Source organism: Anomaloglossus baeobatrachus, chromosome 5, assembly GCF_048569485.1.
Source record: "Anomaloglossus baeobatrachus isolate aAnoBae1 chromosome 5, aAnoBae1.hap1, whole genome shotgun sequence".
NCBI classification, from domain to species: Eukaryota; Metazoa; Chordata; class Amphibia; order Anura; family Aromobatidae; genus Anomaloglossus; species Anomaloglossus baeobatrachus.
Genome location: NC_134357.1, coordinates 560,201,268 through 560,218,094, shown reverse-complemented (window position 1 = coordinate 560,218,094; position 16,827 = coordinate 560,201,268). Strand labels below are relative to the sequence as shown.

The 16,827-nt window shown below is 44.0% G+C and overlaps 1 protein-coding gene across 1 annotated transcript in view; it reads right to left on the bottom strand.

Annotated features, from left to right (window-relative positions):
- LOC142313009 (uncharacterized) overlaps window positions 1–16,827 on the bottom strand; it is a 289,249-nt gene that overhangs the window by 157,026 nt on the left and 115,396 nt on the right. The window contains exon 14 of the mRNA XM_075351996.1: window positions 14,367–15,119. Within this exon, the coding sequence (XP_075208111.1) occupies window positions 14,367–15,119 (753 nt within the window). The remainder of the gene's footprint in view (window positions 1–14,366; window positions 15,120–16,827) is intronic.

Genomic DNA, 16,827 nt, shown 5'->3' with positions numbered 1-16,827 from the left:
GTCTAGGGGCGTACACAAGTTCAGATATGCCCATTTAGTGGGACAGTTCATGAGCTAGCCAATGGGGAGATCCGTGTTGCTGTTGATGGGTGCGTCTGACTTCAGTGGATGAAACCATGATGATGGGAGGGACGTCATCTGGTGCATCCATGCTGATGGTTTGGTCTGTGATGTCTTCTAGCTTGACCAGGGGTCTTCTCTTATACGGTATCTTCTTTCATCTGGACATTCCTTGCATTCCAAGCAAGGTGTGGATAACAGGAAATGGCGGCCATCTTTATATCTGTGTCATGTATATGATCTGAAACCTGAATTATGTAAGGCAAATCGACATATTTCCCGCAATCCCTTGTCAAGAGGTTAATTAAGTATTTAATCTTATGGCTCTCCTCAACAGTCCCCCCTAAATACTTTATTAACCTTCTGACCCTACCGTGGTCCTCTAACACATCAGCTCTAATGATTTAACTGCAACTTTTTCATTTTTCTATCCGCTATACAAGCAATGCTAAGCCTTTGCCCCACTGGTACAGACTGCTAATCAGAGAGTTGATCACATCCCGCACACACAGTTCACAGAGGCACAGGTAACGAACCAGTCCTTAGAACAGACTATTTAATACCGAAGATTTTGAGATTAATCGATAAGAAAGAGTAAGGCAATTGTAAGAATAAGCTTCTTACTGTTATGCTGCAGCTTTTAGCGTTAGTGTTTCTGAAAGACTGATTCTCAGTCAATATCCAAGTGCTGTCCGCATCTTCGAGACTTTTCTACCTTAATACACCTAATTGTATCACAACACTAATGGATCTCTTCTTGTCTTGGGTCCCTAATCTACCACCAGGAGGCCTTTAACAAGATTTCCCTTATGCATGGATCAGATTACCTTCAGTAGCACAGAGTAGCACTTTTACGGCTTTAAATACCAACAATACCAGTTACCTGCAAGTGTATGTTACCCTTAAAACGTCACTTACATCCTTAAACTAATGAGCTGGTTCAGGTCAGATAATGTTTTTTTCCACCATGAGTCCTTATTTGTATAATGTTCCTGTACCCATTGTTCCCTTATCATGGTTATTTCCCATGTTTCATTCCCAATCTAGAAATTCTCCATAAGGTTCTATGTGAGATAATCCAGCACTATGTGTGTTGTGACCCTCATTCTGCTGGTACAATGGACTCTTTACAGTGGTTGTTGTCTCCAGCTGGGTTTTCCCTCAAGCTTCATGGAAGTTGCTGTGGTTGGGATAAGCTGGATTGGTCCATCTGATTCTGACTCATGGCTCATTCTGACTTGTCTTTTTAGGATCACCCAGTCTCCTGGCTTGAGACCATGTGCTCCTGACACTGATTTAGGATCTGTAATTGGAGGATACACATGTTTAACACACTATATAGGCAGTTGTATACGGCTCATACATCACTGGTCAGGATATCACACTATATCTGAAGTATCTGTGAGAAATATAATCACGTTCTAGGTACTAAACCAAAAATATCTTATATAAAGATCTAATTATTAAAGGAAAACGAACATTTGTTACATGATTTGCAGCGTTCACCATAATCTTGTGGATCGTTACATGTTTATGTTATGATCATTAAAATTCAAACAAAATTAAAAACAACATCCACCCATGTGACTATAGACACAATTAAATATTCCAATAAAGGAGGGGGCAGGGATTGGGGCAATAGCCCTAAACTCTCCCTACCTCGCAGCGGAGGTCGGCACCCTATAAGGCGAATTGGCGCCCCCGCTCACCGACGGCTCACCCTTCCTATCCCTACACTGCTAATGCTAATACGTGCTGCTAATGTCAGTGAGGGAATATAGAAACCGTGAGATACAGGGGATAAAGAGGCGTCAATATGCAAGTATATATATCCAATTCATTCCCAAAGATTAAATATTCACACACTGTATTTTACATAGCTGTTTGGTAGCTTAAATCAATATGATACAGCAAATTCAAGGACCAAACCCTAAAAGAAATTAAATATCTCACATGTATAACATGTACCCACTGTATAAATACAATAATAAGGCCAGGTAAAGTCATGAGGAGATCTTGTCTGATCACAGACCCTCCACTGTCCAATTCACACTCAGGCTAATAAAATAAACGCATATTTGTCAGACATTTAGCTTGAAAGAAGCCCAACGCGCTTCTCCCTTCTTCACAATGGCAGATGGGTTCATCAGGTACTGATCTCTATAGTGACCTCTACTATAGAATATGTTCTTTTACCGCTTTTTAGGAACTCCATCTTTACATACCACCAGCATCATGAGTTTTTCAGCAGTAATGTTTTCCACACTGGATATGTTTCAGAGCAGACCTGAAAAGAAATTCACACAACACGCACAAAACTCATATAAACCTACTCATGGTAGATGTATATGACTAATCTGCAATCACCGGAGCGGATGAGGGGGGTGTTTCTACGAGGTCTTTACAGTTATTTCTACCTAAATAGGCACACGTCTTACTAGACTGGAGGTGTCTGGCCACCTGGGTACTGAGCAGTGGTGCCGCCCATATCTTGTCCATCCCAACACCTTTGTCACATGGGTTACCTGGGCCATTATTGAGTAGAGCTCTCATGGCAGAGAAAGCTTACCGCCCTTTATCCACAGACCTTCCTCAGTCACTGGCTCCCTGCGTCTCACACTCCGTTCCTTGCTGAATCGCTTGTTACTGTAAGGATTTAAGAACACAAGGAGTGACCAATGTCACGGACGACGTGACAGGAGCCACCGAGGTACTGGTCTGCATTGGACTCTCAACTCTAGGCCCATTCTTCTTTGTTGTGCACCTGTGCGAGCATCTCCTCCGGCTGCTGCCTATATCCACATTTTGACTATCTTACCCCTTTCCGCTCTACAAACCACAGTGATCGCAAATCTTCAACTCGTTCTCCTATGGGAGTGGTTTGATTTTTATTACCTCATGTTGCGTAACCTCAGCATATCCAGTGCAGAATTAACCAGCATCTTGGTATCTGGATCCATCTACGGAAAAACTCAAAATTTGCATTAGCAATGGCCTCATCTGAGACATGTTCAAAACCTGACAATTCTTGTTACATCAGAGCAATCATGAGATATATGTCTGTCTGCTGTATCCTCCTTACAGATAAAAATATAAAGAACACTTAATAGAAAAACCCAATCGATGAACAAATTAAAACCTTAAATAATACGTGATTTTTCCACATCATCTTTCCCCCCTTTTTGAATCTATTATCCAAAGCATAATTAGATTCAAAAACTGTGTGGCCCCGGAGCTCTACATTTAGGCATACAAGTCACATTGTGTAGATTGTACCTAATCGGGAACAAAATAAATATTATGTTATGTATAACCTTATAATAGAAAACTTTCAATGGCTTTTGAACCTTCACTTGAACCACAAAAATCTGCATTACAATCTTTCTTTCTATAAAAAGGAAACAGATGATTCAATACATTATATATAAAACACAGAATGCCATAAATCATCCACATACTTTTAAACCAAATTATTGTAATTATGAATAAATTATTAATAATTATTATTTTTATCATTATTATTAACAACAATAATATTAATAACGTAACACAACCTCTGGCTATAGAGGCGTTCATATTTGCAAAATTGAGGAAATTATCAGGAAATTTTCAGCATCTCTGTGATAATTCTGTCCATAAATACTATTACTTTTTTTATAAAATGCTGATTTACCATAGAAATCCATCTGATTAAACAGCTTCCCATGCTCTTGTATCTACCAATAAATCTAAATATTTACACAATTAAGTTTTATTCCTTTAGGATAAAATTAGTAAAATAAATTATACCCTTTTCCAGTATAGTTTGCAATGAATTAAATGCAGAAAGCTCTTTTTTTTTTTTTTTTTTATTTATTTCCTTGGGCTGCTCTTTAAGGTGTAAACTTAAATAGATAGAACTAACCCCCCCCCTGTAACCTGATACTCTAGTGGAAAAGCCTGTATTTTTCTTCCTCCCCCTGTAGCCAAAAACAGGGTTTCTTTTTTTTTTTCCCTTCTGCAAGACAAGTCAACATTGCGACCTCTCTTCGCATGGATATATTTAATCTTTTTATATATTTATTTATTTATTTATTTTTAAAACATACAACTCTCAGGATCAATCTATCAGATCCATAACTGGAATATTTATTTATTTTCATCAGATCTGTTTTAAGGTACGTTTATTTTAAGGTTTTTCCTCTTATTCTTTTATTGCTTACTAATTAATAAGATATTGCTCCTTGTGACTGTCCTGACTCAATCCAACCTGCACACTGGATCTATATTAAGTGTTTTCCACAACTACCCAATCATTCAATATTCCATCTTTTAGTACTATAAACTTTTACTAACACTTCATGTTAGTCAGTGGCTGCAGTTTTGTCAGCTCCACTGAGGCCTGTAGAAAATGGCCCCACAGCACGTGATTTCCTTCTCTTTGTTGGGATTGCAGCATCATCTGGGGGGAGGGGAAGGTAAACTTTTTTTTTTCTTCTCAACTATTTCCCCCTATATTCCATAGTCTGGATTTTATTCATACACACCACACATACATTTATATATATCATATACACACATTCAGATATCTACAGTCCTGGTCCAACTACAGATAAAAACACTCATGTTTCTGTCTAAGTATATAGTACTCCATCCAATCCATTGCACATCCCCCCCCTCACTTCCTGTCTTTGTCTCAATCATGCCTCAGCCATGTGCTTCATCCACCATTTTAAAATCTGTAGGAACATGTGGCAGAGAAAAAGGAAAACTGACCTCACATCTGCTCAAACTGTCTCCCCATTTTTTATAGTCTGTACTTATACATTATGTGACGTAGCGACCACCAACGTGGTAAATGGTCGCTATATGTCACAGTGGAGAAGGTATCTGTGATATCTAGACGAAAAAGGTTGCTATGGGACTTGTAGTCCACAAAGGCTTCTTGCTACGCATAAGGGTCAGGTTCCCTTTAATAATCCCAAGGTGCTCTGCAGGGCTGAGATTCACAGACCTCCACCTGTGGGTGTGGCTCAAGGGGTTAAAGCAATCCAGTCTCAGAACCTGGGTGGAGTGTGTCTAGGGCAGTCTGGATAGAGACTAGCTCTAGACTTCCAGCGTGTGTGCTGGGAGAGAGTGAGAGCAGAGCCGAGAACTCTGCAGGGAGCAACCTGTGTGGAGGCTGAGCACAGGACTCCGTTATTAAGACTGAGGTGAGTGCAGCCAGACCAGGGCTGTAAGGCCGAGCCTCTCCTGGAGGAGACCCAGACCCAGTGGTCTGCAGAGGGCCCTGGGGCCGCGAGGGAACCTCAGCTAGAGGTGTCTGCTGGCAGGGGCCAGAGAGTAAGGAAAGTGGTTAACTTCCACTATGAACTTGTAATAGAGTCTGCTCTGTAAGCTGCAGAGCCGGAAGCCTGGAAAAGCTCCAGGCCGGCGTGGAGCGCCTATAAGTTTGTGGACCCTCCTGGAACAGCCGAACGGGGCATCGTAAGACCGTCTCCTACGGCAAGGGGTGCCTGTGTGACGGGGACCCGTATGGACGGTGCATAACCCGGCTGTGTTCCGGATGAATTTACATGTACAGCAAGGACAATAAAGCTGTTTGGATCGGACTATTTGAGTCACGGCGTCTTTGTAGTCTTGGGGGACCCCCACCCCACTATATTATGGTGGAGAATGCGGGCATGCAGCCTGGTTGCTAGGGGCAACGGCATAGGACATATTCCTGTGGATACGGACTGCTTGCTGTGGATCGGCGTGTCCACGAAAAAATTTTCAAGCGGTTTGCGGTGGATCGAAGGGTCCACGAAAATTGTCTGCGCACTCAAGCAGCTGGCGGTGGATCGGCGGGTCCACGAACAGGGACAGCGTGCTCCAGCTGCTGGCGGTGAATTAGTGGGTCTGCAGTGGCGTGAGACCAGTGACTGGAGGTTCCAGGCCAGACGGAATTGCGAGGCCCTGCTTGGTGAGCAGTGATACACCACAGGCTGGAGACCCTGGTTGTACGGGCGGTACAACCCGGAAAGGTTAGTGGTTCTCTAACCCCCCCCCCCGTCTTTGTCCACCGGGTATTACCCATTGGAGCGCCCCTCCTGTTCCTCTTCTCATTGCAGCATGGAGGAGCTCCTGAACCAGCTGCTACAGAGTCAGCAGCACCAACAGCATGGGCCAGGAGGTCCAGCGACAGCAGTGGGGGCTGAAAGCCAAAAAGAGGGAATGGTCCCTGCGGACATTGTGGAACAGCAGGAGCTGGCAGAGTGTAGCGATGTCGCAGCCATGAACCAGTTTGAGCATTCCCTTCGGGGGCCAGTATGGACACTGGGTGCCCAGGGAGATAAGGGCGAACAGTGTGAACTGGGGGCTAAGGACATTGCATGGAAACCCCAAAAGGGGCGCAGTCCCAAAAAGGGCTGGTTGCCCAAAAGGGGGCGGAGTCCCAAAAAGGGGTGGTTGCCCAAAAGGGGGCGGAGGCCCGGAACAGGGTAGTTACCCAACAGGGGGCGGGACCCCAGAAAGCGGTGGTGATCCACAAGGGGGTGGAGCATTCAAAATCCGAACAGAGGGACTATAGCAAGGGGCAATGGGATTCGCCTTACCTATGTCCTACCTGCGGTATAGGATATCCATCCGATGTGAGGCCACAGAAGTGCTCCGTGGACTTGAATGGGCTAAGTGTGTCTGGTCTGTTAGACCCGGGTAGCCAGTTGACCTTAGTGAGACCCATGTCCGATCTCCATTTTATGGTGGGTAGGACAATAGAAGGACGTTGTGTGCATGGGACCACTAAGGAATATCCTCTGGCCAGGGTGATGATTCAGACGGCCAAACATATGGGGCGCCCTGATGTGGGTGTAGCTCCGGATCTGCTATATCCGGTTGTCTTAGGACAGGACTTTGAGTTCTTTCGGGACTTATGGAAAACAGAGGCCGGGACCGATTGCACAGGAATAAGTCGGCTCCCGTCTACGGAAGCCTCTTTTCCACAAGAGGTTATACAGGTTCCCGGTGGGACATTGAGGTACCTCCACGGAAGGACAGTCCTGAGTTAGGGGTGACCAAAGATAATGGGGGACATGCCCAACTTAGCGACATGACCATTAAAGTAACCAATGGTAGTGTGACCGTTGAAAACGGGAGAGCTCCAGACAAAGGGTCCGACACCTGGTTAAGTGGGGACGTGGTAGTTCAGAACACCAGGGGGAGTGAAGATGACTCCAGAATAGACACTGACGTTACTAAAGTGACAAATGAGTACAGTGACAGACTGATGAGCAAAGAGGGGAAATCCTCCTCCAGTCGCCGAAGGCGCAACAGGCGCAGAAGGGCGAACCAAGCTACAACCTCAGAAAATAAGGACCAGTTAGAGACAGTGTCGTGTATGTCTGCCCACAGTGCGGATTCCCTTCTAGAATCTGAGTGTACAGAGAAGGTTAAGAAAGGCACGTTGCCGATAGCAACCGCTAATGTAGAGTCGGACAGCAAAATCATGCAAAAGAAAGATGTGTCTGTGCTGGAACTGACACATTGTAACGACGGAATTCAGCAGGGTGAAATTGCAGGAAAAGAACCGACCAAAGGAGTAATGGCGGTGTCTTCTATAATTTCCAAGCATTAATCTGGTGGTCTGTCGGATGAAGGCACTGTAGGAGATGACATACTACAGAGTAATCTAGGAGAAGTAAACCTAGACAGTGTTGACGGAGCACAAATCCATAAAGGTCCTGGTGAGCGGACCGGTAAGCTACCCAGTGGTGAGGTGTTGAATGTTGAAAATGGTGCCAAGATTCTGGGAAGAACAGAGTACCGTACTGAAGGGCGTGATACCCTGGCCGAGGGTGACGCTGCAGAGATCCAAGAGGAAGTTGGAGGGAATGCAGTGAAGTCCCAAGACACGGCTGGTGCTGAAAAAATGGAAAGAGCCTCTGAGGAAGAGGTGAAAATCGGACGTAAGATCTCATCAGGAGCTGAGAACCTGACTGACTCAGTGGGTAAGACCAAGAATATGGAGGAAGACAAGAGACCTCAGGACCAGTCTAGTGTCCTTAACAGTGAAGGAAGCAAACCAGTCTTCAAGTGCTGGATAGACGTGCCGGAAGACTTAAGAGAAGCCTGTGCCAGTGAGAGGGTGCATGAGAGATTCCAGAAGGCAGTAGGGGCCTGTAAAGTGTACTTTGCCACAGAGTCTAATCAGTTGGTGGTGTGCTCTTTTAGCGACGTCACAAAGAGACGAGCGGCCCTCCTAAGTGACTTGCACCTCCGGTGTCTTCGTACGAAGTGGCTCATCACTGCCAGGAAGGATGCAGACGCCAGACGCTTGGCGCAGCTGACCACAGGGTTTCACGAGGTGGTGGTTGTGAAGACAACATTGATCGGGCTGGCATTGAGAGCGCTAAGAAATAACGTTAAGCAAGCCAGGGAGGTTCCAGGGGTTACAGCTGTACACTTCAAAAAAGACAGCGGAACCTTCCGTATCTATGGGAAAACTGCAGAAGCGGTGAAGACAGCTCAACGGTTATTGGAGTTTGTTGAAGAGAGCATTCAAGTGCCCAAAGAGATGGTTATGAGGCTTATTGGACGACATGGAAGAGCCATGCAGGAGATGGTTGATAAGACCGGCGTGACGAGAGTAAGAATTGATATTCATAATGAAGCCAGGATACCCTGTGAAGTCGGTATGGTTCCCGGTGCCATTGCGGGAACGATAGAGTGTGTTGCAGATATGCGAGTCCTCCTAGAATACCGCCTGGGGTACTTGGATGACTTACAACAGTTGAATTTAGAAAGACAGAGAATTGCGAACCAACTCCGCCAAGTTGGTGTGGGATGGCGACCATATAGGGGCTATGGCCCAGAAGAGAAAGGTAGCCCGCCCGATGACCGGTTTACCTCAGAGGGAGAATGAAAGTCTGTTGATAAAATGAGCCAGGGTCACAGAGGACCCGGATATTTGTCAGGCTATAGTACGGACTCTGAAGGGTCTCCGTCCTGCGAGACACAATCCGAAGGACTGAATGGAAGGAGGGCTGCATCATTAGCCAAAGACGCTAACAAGAAAGTACGCTATCCGAGACCCAGACGAAGATGCCCGGGAAGAAGAGCCCACGAGAGATCTATGAACGGCTCATGCGGAGGTCCTAGTTATGGCGTCTCTTCTATCATCTCCCCGCGGAGGCCCCTCGATAGTGAGGCCCCTAGTGGTCAGGTTAGCTCAGGGACTGACAGGACGATGGTGCCAACTAAGGGAGAATCTCCTTCTTGCACTGGCCTTGGGCGACAGCCTTGGTGGGATGGGTCTGGCCGGGGACCGTGTCTGAATAGTGGGTTTCCTGCGCAGGGTTTGGTGACAGACGGTCTGGCGAGACCAGAAGCTCGAGGGGGGCCTGAAGGGCCCTCTTGCCTGTTAGCGCACTGTGGCCCGGATGCCCTGTCTCCGGGCCCCTGTAGGGTATCGAGTGTTCAACCCTACAAGTTTGAACAGAGGGGGGGGATATGTGACGTAGCGACCACCAACGTGGTAAATGGTCGCTATATGTCACAGTGGAGAAGGTATCTGCGATATCTAGACGAAAAAGGTTGCTATGGGACTTGTAGTCCACAAAGGCTTCTTGCTACACATAAGGGTCAGGTTCCCTTTAATAATCCCAAGGTGCTCTGCAGGGCTGAGATTCACAGACCTCCACCTGTGGGTGTGGCTCGAGGGGTTAAAGCAATCCAGTCTCAGAACCTGGGTGGAGTGTGTCTAGGGCAGTCTGGATAGAGACTAGCTCTAGACTTCCAGCGTGTGTGCTGGGAGAGAGTGAGAGCAGAGCCGAGAACTCTGCAGGGAGCAACCTGTGTGGAGGCTGAGCACAGGACTCCGTTATTAAGACTGAGGTGAGTGCAGCCAGACCAGGGCTGTAAGGCCGAGCCTCTCCTGGAGGAGACCCAGACCCAGTGGTCTGCAGAGGGCCCTGGGGCCGCGAGGGAACCTCAGCTAGAGGTGTCTGCTGGCAGGGGCCAGAGAGTAAGGAAAGTGGTTAACTTCCACTATGAACTTGTAATAGAGTCTGCTCTGTAAGCTGCAGAGCCGGAAGCCTGGAAAAGCTCCAGGCCGGCGTGGAGCGCTTATAAGTTTGTGGACCCTCCTGGAACAGCCGAACGGGGCATCGTAAGACCGTCTCCTACGGCAAGGGGTGCCTGTGTGACGGGGACCCGTATGGACGGTGCATAACCCGGCTGTGTTCCGGATGAATTTACATGTACAGCAAGGACAATAAAGCTGTTTGGATCGGACTATTTGAGTCACGGCGTCTTTGTAGTCTTGGGGTACCCCCACCCCGCTACAATATATATATTTACACACACACACACACACACTCACAACTTCATCAATTTCTCCATCTTTCTCTCAAGATAACAAACACCAAACAAGCAATCTTTCTCTATGCATACCAGATAAAAACAGACAAACAAAAAGACGGGGGAGATGACAAATAACTGAAACACTAAAGAAAACCTGCAGTTTGCAGCACACACTTCCAAATCCTTCCTTATACAGCCACGTGGTCCCTGTCTGATTTCTGCGTTCCGTAATATACAAAAAAATACCTAGTATCACCCCTGACTACAAGGTGTCTATACCGGCCGATTCGCCTCTCTTGGAGGACTTATAACTAGCCTAATAAAAAACCACCTAGTATCGCCCCTGACTACAAGGTGTCTATACCGGCCGATTCGCCTCTCTTGGAGGACTTATAACTAGCCTAATAAAAAACCACCTAGTATCACCCCTGACTACAAGGTGTCTGTACCAGCCAATTCACTCCAGGAAAACACTTTAAAAAGGTTAGATTTATGTATAACGTAAGGCTCTGCACTCAGTCTAGCCAAAGCTGGGCCCTTACATATGGCTCTGCACTTAAGTCTAGCTGATCTTGGCACTTACATCTGGCTCTGCACTCATCTGAGCTTGGCACTTACATCTGGCTCTGCACTCATCTGAGCTTGGCACTTCAAAAACCACAAACCGTATCACAGGCAACCACAAACCATATACTTTACACGTTTTACAGACACCACTCACAAACCCACATGCTCTCTTGACAAATACACAACAGGCAGCAGGCAACTGAATATGTGACGGTTCTTCCGAGATTAATATGGCCAATAGCCGTGAGACCCGTCTGCCCGTCAACAGATACCCCAACAAACCGGACACAGTCAGGCAATCAGTGCCACACACCCCATCGAGACCACGGGAAGACTACAGATTATGAAAAATCAGCAGACTTACCATACTCTCGTTAGGAAGTGATCAGTTTCCTGAGGTGTCCAGCATGTCATGCCATTCCAGTTGCCGGTTCATCAGGATTTCAGGTGTCTCCGTCTATTGGCCCCACGTTGGGCACCAATAATGTTAAGGTGAACTCTTAACCAGAGATCACTAGTTGCCTACTGCCTGGCCGAATTGGTATATACCAAGTGCATGCATAAAAGAATTCACACCAGACACAGTCGGATATGAAGTCTCTTCTTGGTCACAGTAAAGATGGCACCAAACAGACAGAGAAGGAACATGCGTCCTCTTGATATAGTCTAGGGGCGTACACAAGTTCAGATATGCCCATTTAGTGGGACAGTTCATGAGCTAGCCAATGGGGAGATCCGTGTTGCTGTTGATGGGTGCGTCGGACTTCAGTGGATGAAACCATGATGATGGAAGGGACGTCATCTGGTGCATCCATGCTGATGGTTTGGTCTGTGATGTCTTCTAGCTTGACCAGTGGTCTTCTCTTATACGGTATCTTCTTTCATCTGGACATTCCTTGCATTCCAAGCAAGGTGTGGATAACAGGAAATGGCGGCCATCTTTATATCTGTGTCATGTATATGATCTGAAACCTGAATTATGTAAGGCAAATCGACATATTTCCCGCAATCCCTTGTCAAGAGGTTAATTAAGTATTTAATCTTATGGCTCTCCTCAACATATATATATATATACACACACACACACACACGGAGTGGAGTGCGGGAGGGGGAGGAGCCGAGCGGGGAAGTGAAGGGCTCCCTGCACACGTGGCCAGGGTAAATATCGGGTAAAGCACTTTGCTTGGTTACCCGATATTTATCTTGGTTACGGGTGCAGGGAGCCAGAGAGAGCATGTGCAGTGAAATCCTAAGGATTCCGCTGCTCAAAAAAACTTTACATGCTGCGTAGCTCAGGCTGGGCAGAAGCAACGCAGCGTCGCCCAGCAGAAGCAATGCAGGTCCTTTTGGCACAATCCGTCATCCATACAAGTCTATGGGAAACAGCGGAATCAGTTAACGGATTCCGCTGTTTTCCAAAAGGGCAAATTGTGAGGGAAGGAAAACAACGCAAGTGTGAAAGTACCCTTAGATACACAATTCAGAGGTCTTTATCTCATATGATGAGATTAAATATATGGACTGAATCTTAGATAAGATTAGATACAGATAGTATCTCAAATTATAGCAGTAGATCCACTGCACAGCAATCACACAATGACAGGATTAGATACATGTCTCTACAAACTATCTCACAATGTAGGATTACATACACAGCATAATGTAGCTCAAATCATAAGGCTAGATATATAGAAATAAAATTGTGTAATTGGAAGGGACCTCAAGGACCATTGGGTCCAACACCCTGCGAGTGCAGGTTTTCCTAAATTATCCCAGCTATATGTTTATCCAGCTTCCGCTTGAAGATTTCCATTGATTGAGAGCTCCCTACCTCCTGTGGTAGCCTGTTCCACTCTATGACTGCACTCACTGCCTCCCACTGTAGCCTGTTCCACCCTCTGACTGCCTTCACTGTCAGAAAGTTTTTCCTAATGTCTAATCTGAATTGCTTTCCAATTAGTTTCATCCTATTGCTTCTTGTACTTCCTTGTGCTAATGAGAAAAGGGTGATTCCTCTGCACTGTGACTTCCTTTCAGATATTTGTTGACCACTATTAAGTCTCCTCTCAGCCTTCTCTTTAGTTCTTAGAAAAAACAAGGGAAAAATTATGAACATATACCCCGCTGTAAACTAAATAAAAGCATAGTGCATATATACATAGGTTACTTAGTAAACACTGTTTTTGATAAAAAAAAAGCATAAAACCATCCCACCAATGACAAGGCGTAACCGGTTGGGACAGTACCTACACTCTCTAATATTAAAACCTTACCATGGGTCTAAAATAGGCCTCAATGTGAATAAGGGCTGAAAGTGACCGGGTCCCAACAGGACACACAGCCATGGGATGCACAGAATGAAATGCTCAGCTCACTGAGAGGGAGGGCCACACCCTATTTGTACTAAATGCAAAAGACTACATAAAAACAAAAACGTGAGCCGGAGTATGAGATGGTATGCATGGAGCTGTGTCCTGTTGGGACATAAGTTTTCCCTTGGTTTTTCTTTGTCTTATGGCCAGTGTGAACATGAGCTTACAAGCTCCATGTATACCATCTCATACTCCAGCTCACTTTTTTTTTTGTTTTATCTTTAGTTCTTGTAGCCGGTCTTCATAGCAGATGGTTTGCAGACCTTCTACCCTCTTGTTTGTTCTTCTCTGAACTTGGTACAATAGATCGATGTCTTTCTTGAATTGGGGCACCCAGAACTGTGCACAGTATTCCAGGTGGGGTCTGACCAGGGCAGAGTATAGGGGAATAATGACCTCTCTTGACCTAGATTCAATGCTTGTCTTGATAAATCCCATAATTTTATTTGGCCTTTTTAGCTGCAGTATCGCACTGTTGGCTCATGTTGACTCTAAGATCTACTATTATGCCCAAGTCCTTTTCCTCAATGCTATCACCTAGTTCTATTCCTCCCATACTATATGTGCTTTTTAAATTTGTTTTACCCACGTAGGATTTTGCATTTGTCCTTGTCAAACCCCATACTGTTTTCCTCAGCCCATTGTTCAAGTGTGTCTAGATTCTTTTCAATACGCTCTCTTTACTCTATAGTGTTGGCTACTCCTCCTATTTTATTATCATCTGCTACTTTTGAGTTCCCCAATAATTTCATTGTCCAGATAATTTATAAAGCTATTAAACAGCACTGGCCCCAGGACAGAGCCTTGCGGCCCACACTTTAACTTTCCTTTTAGTTTGATGTGTAGTCATTTAGTATTACTCGTTATGCACGATCATTAAGCCAGTTTTGAATCCATCGGATTTATTGTTGATTCCAAAATTGATCATTTTTTCATAAAGATGTTATGTTATACTTTATCAAATTATTTCCCACATTCTTGATATGTGAGCTCTTTGATGTTTAACTAGAGTGCTTTTGAAAAACAAACATTTCCCACATTCTTAACATAGATAATGCTTCTTCCCTATGTGACTTTTTTGATGTCTAAGCAAATGTGACTTACATACAAAACATTTCCCACAGTCTAAACATGAATATGGCTTCTCCCCTGTGTGAGATCTCTGATGTATCAGAAGACCTGTTACATGATGAAAAGCTTTCCCATATTCTGAACATGAAAATGGCTTCTCCCTTGTGTGAATTCTGTGATGAACAACAAGATTTGATTTATCTGCAAAACATTTCCCACATTCTGAACATGAAAATGGCTTTTCGCCTGTGTGAATTCTCTGATGTCTAACAAGATCAGATTTCTGGCAAAAACCTTTCCCACATTCGGAACATGCAAATGGCTTTTCTCCTGTGTGACTTCTCTGATGTCTAACAAGTGTTGATTTTACTGCAAAACATTTCCCACATTCTAAACATGAATATGGCTTCTCCCCTGTGTCAGTCTTCTTATGTGAAACAAGGTTAGACTGATGACTAAAATATTTCCCGTACGCTGAACATGAAAATGTCTTTGTTCCTTTGGTAGTTCTAACAACTCTTCTGTGACTTTTATTTTCCTTAATAGTCTGTGATGAATCAGGAGATAGGACCTGTTTAATAAGATGCGATGATACATCTTTGCTGTGAAGTACTGAGGATACAGCTGGGATAATGCAATGTCCTTCATATGTGTCTTGTGGCACACCAAGATCATATGATTGAAAATTTGAAGACGTCAGAAGTCCCTCTGATCTCCTAATACAGTCACCTGCCAAGAGTAATGCTTTTATTACTTTTTCAACAATATAACCTTGAAAAGTTTTATTTATTTTTTTGTAATTATATTAAATGTCCATTAAAATTGCAAGTCATGTTCCAAAATTTGACTAATAACTAAGATATTGGTGATATAATAATATATTTCCTAAACAGAGCTGTAAATTTTCACTCTCTAATAACCTTTAGGCTACGTTCCCATGGAGCAGATTTGCTGCGGACCTATGACAGGGGAGGTCTCACATGCTACCCGAAGTGGCAAATACTGCTGTGGATATTATTGTGAAAACCATGAGGGGGAAGCAGCACAGTTTACTCTTTGCAAGAGAGACGCACACCTATATCAGCAGTATAAATTGACTAGGGATATATTTTAGTAGCAAGTATATGAAATTTCTGAAAATCCATTAAAAAAATGCAGTGGATTTTCAGTAAAAAAAAAATTAAATTTTACATTTCAAAATCAGAATGGATAGAAGGAGGATACATGGAGCATTTACCCAACTGGCAGGAGGGAACCATAAAGCCACAATACAGTGCCACATTATCAACAAAGGAATTTCTTTTGTCAGAGTGGCACAGTTTACGATTAAGAGAGGTAAATGGTCGAACGACTTAAACATTATTCTTACCAGCCTCTCTATATCGTGCACTTTTTAATAAGGACAAAATAAAGATTATTATTTTTATTATTAATAATAAATAATAAAGATAAAAAATAAAATTACCAATTTTTAGCGATAGCTTTGTTTCTTCACTTTACCATTTAATCACATGAATGAGCTAGCAATTTTGCTGTTGCATTGGATATAAAAAGGCAAAATCCATTTAATCATTTGCACACGTTGGTGAGACTTCTCTCTCTTGAGTTGCAATCTATTTCTGTACTGATGGTGGTTCTGATAATTTATTCATGTACTAATGGTGATCCTGGTAGTGTATTTGTGTACTGATAATGGTTCTATTGATGTATATCTGTCCTGATGGTGGTTCTGGTGATGTATTTGTATACTGGTTGCGATTTTGGGACAGGTATTCCTATACTGATGTGCATTCTGGTGATGTGTTTCTGTAAAAAAGTTGTTATCATTAAAAAAAAAAAAAATCCAATCTGGTGATGTACTTATCGGGGTTCTGGTGCTGTATTCGTGTACAGTAATTGGCTCTGATCCTGTACACATGTAGCAATCCATATAGAATATGATACATGGCTAGGTTCATGAAATATAGTGCAGTCTTATGAGGTAATACATCTGTATTTTTGTTAGGGGTATTAATCATACAATTCAGCCCTGTTGCATGCCATTAATATATGCACTGTCAGGATTCGGTTTTGATATCCAGTTCCAGTGGTCATCAAATTACCATTCATAACGATTTTCATACTTAGTCGAGTGTCGGCTAGCTGATCTTTCATCTTCTGTCAGTAAAGCTTAGGCTGTACTTTTTCACTGAACACTGAGAAAAATCAGGAAGACCAGCTAGTCTGCATGTGACTTTACATAAGCAAACTGCATATGAGCGGTCACATGATAACCACTTGAACAGATTAAACTCTGGAAAAAGAGTGTGCGGGGTTCATGACTACAGATGAGCAAACCTTTAGAGGTTCGGTTCCCTGGCACCAAACGAACCCAACCTCCACATGTCCAAACTTGACCTAAGGAGGTTCAGAATCACTGATTGGTAGTTTTAGAATC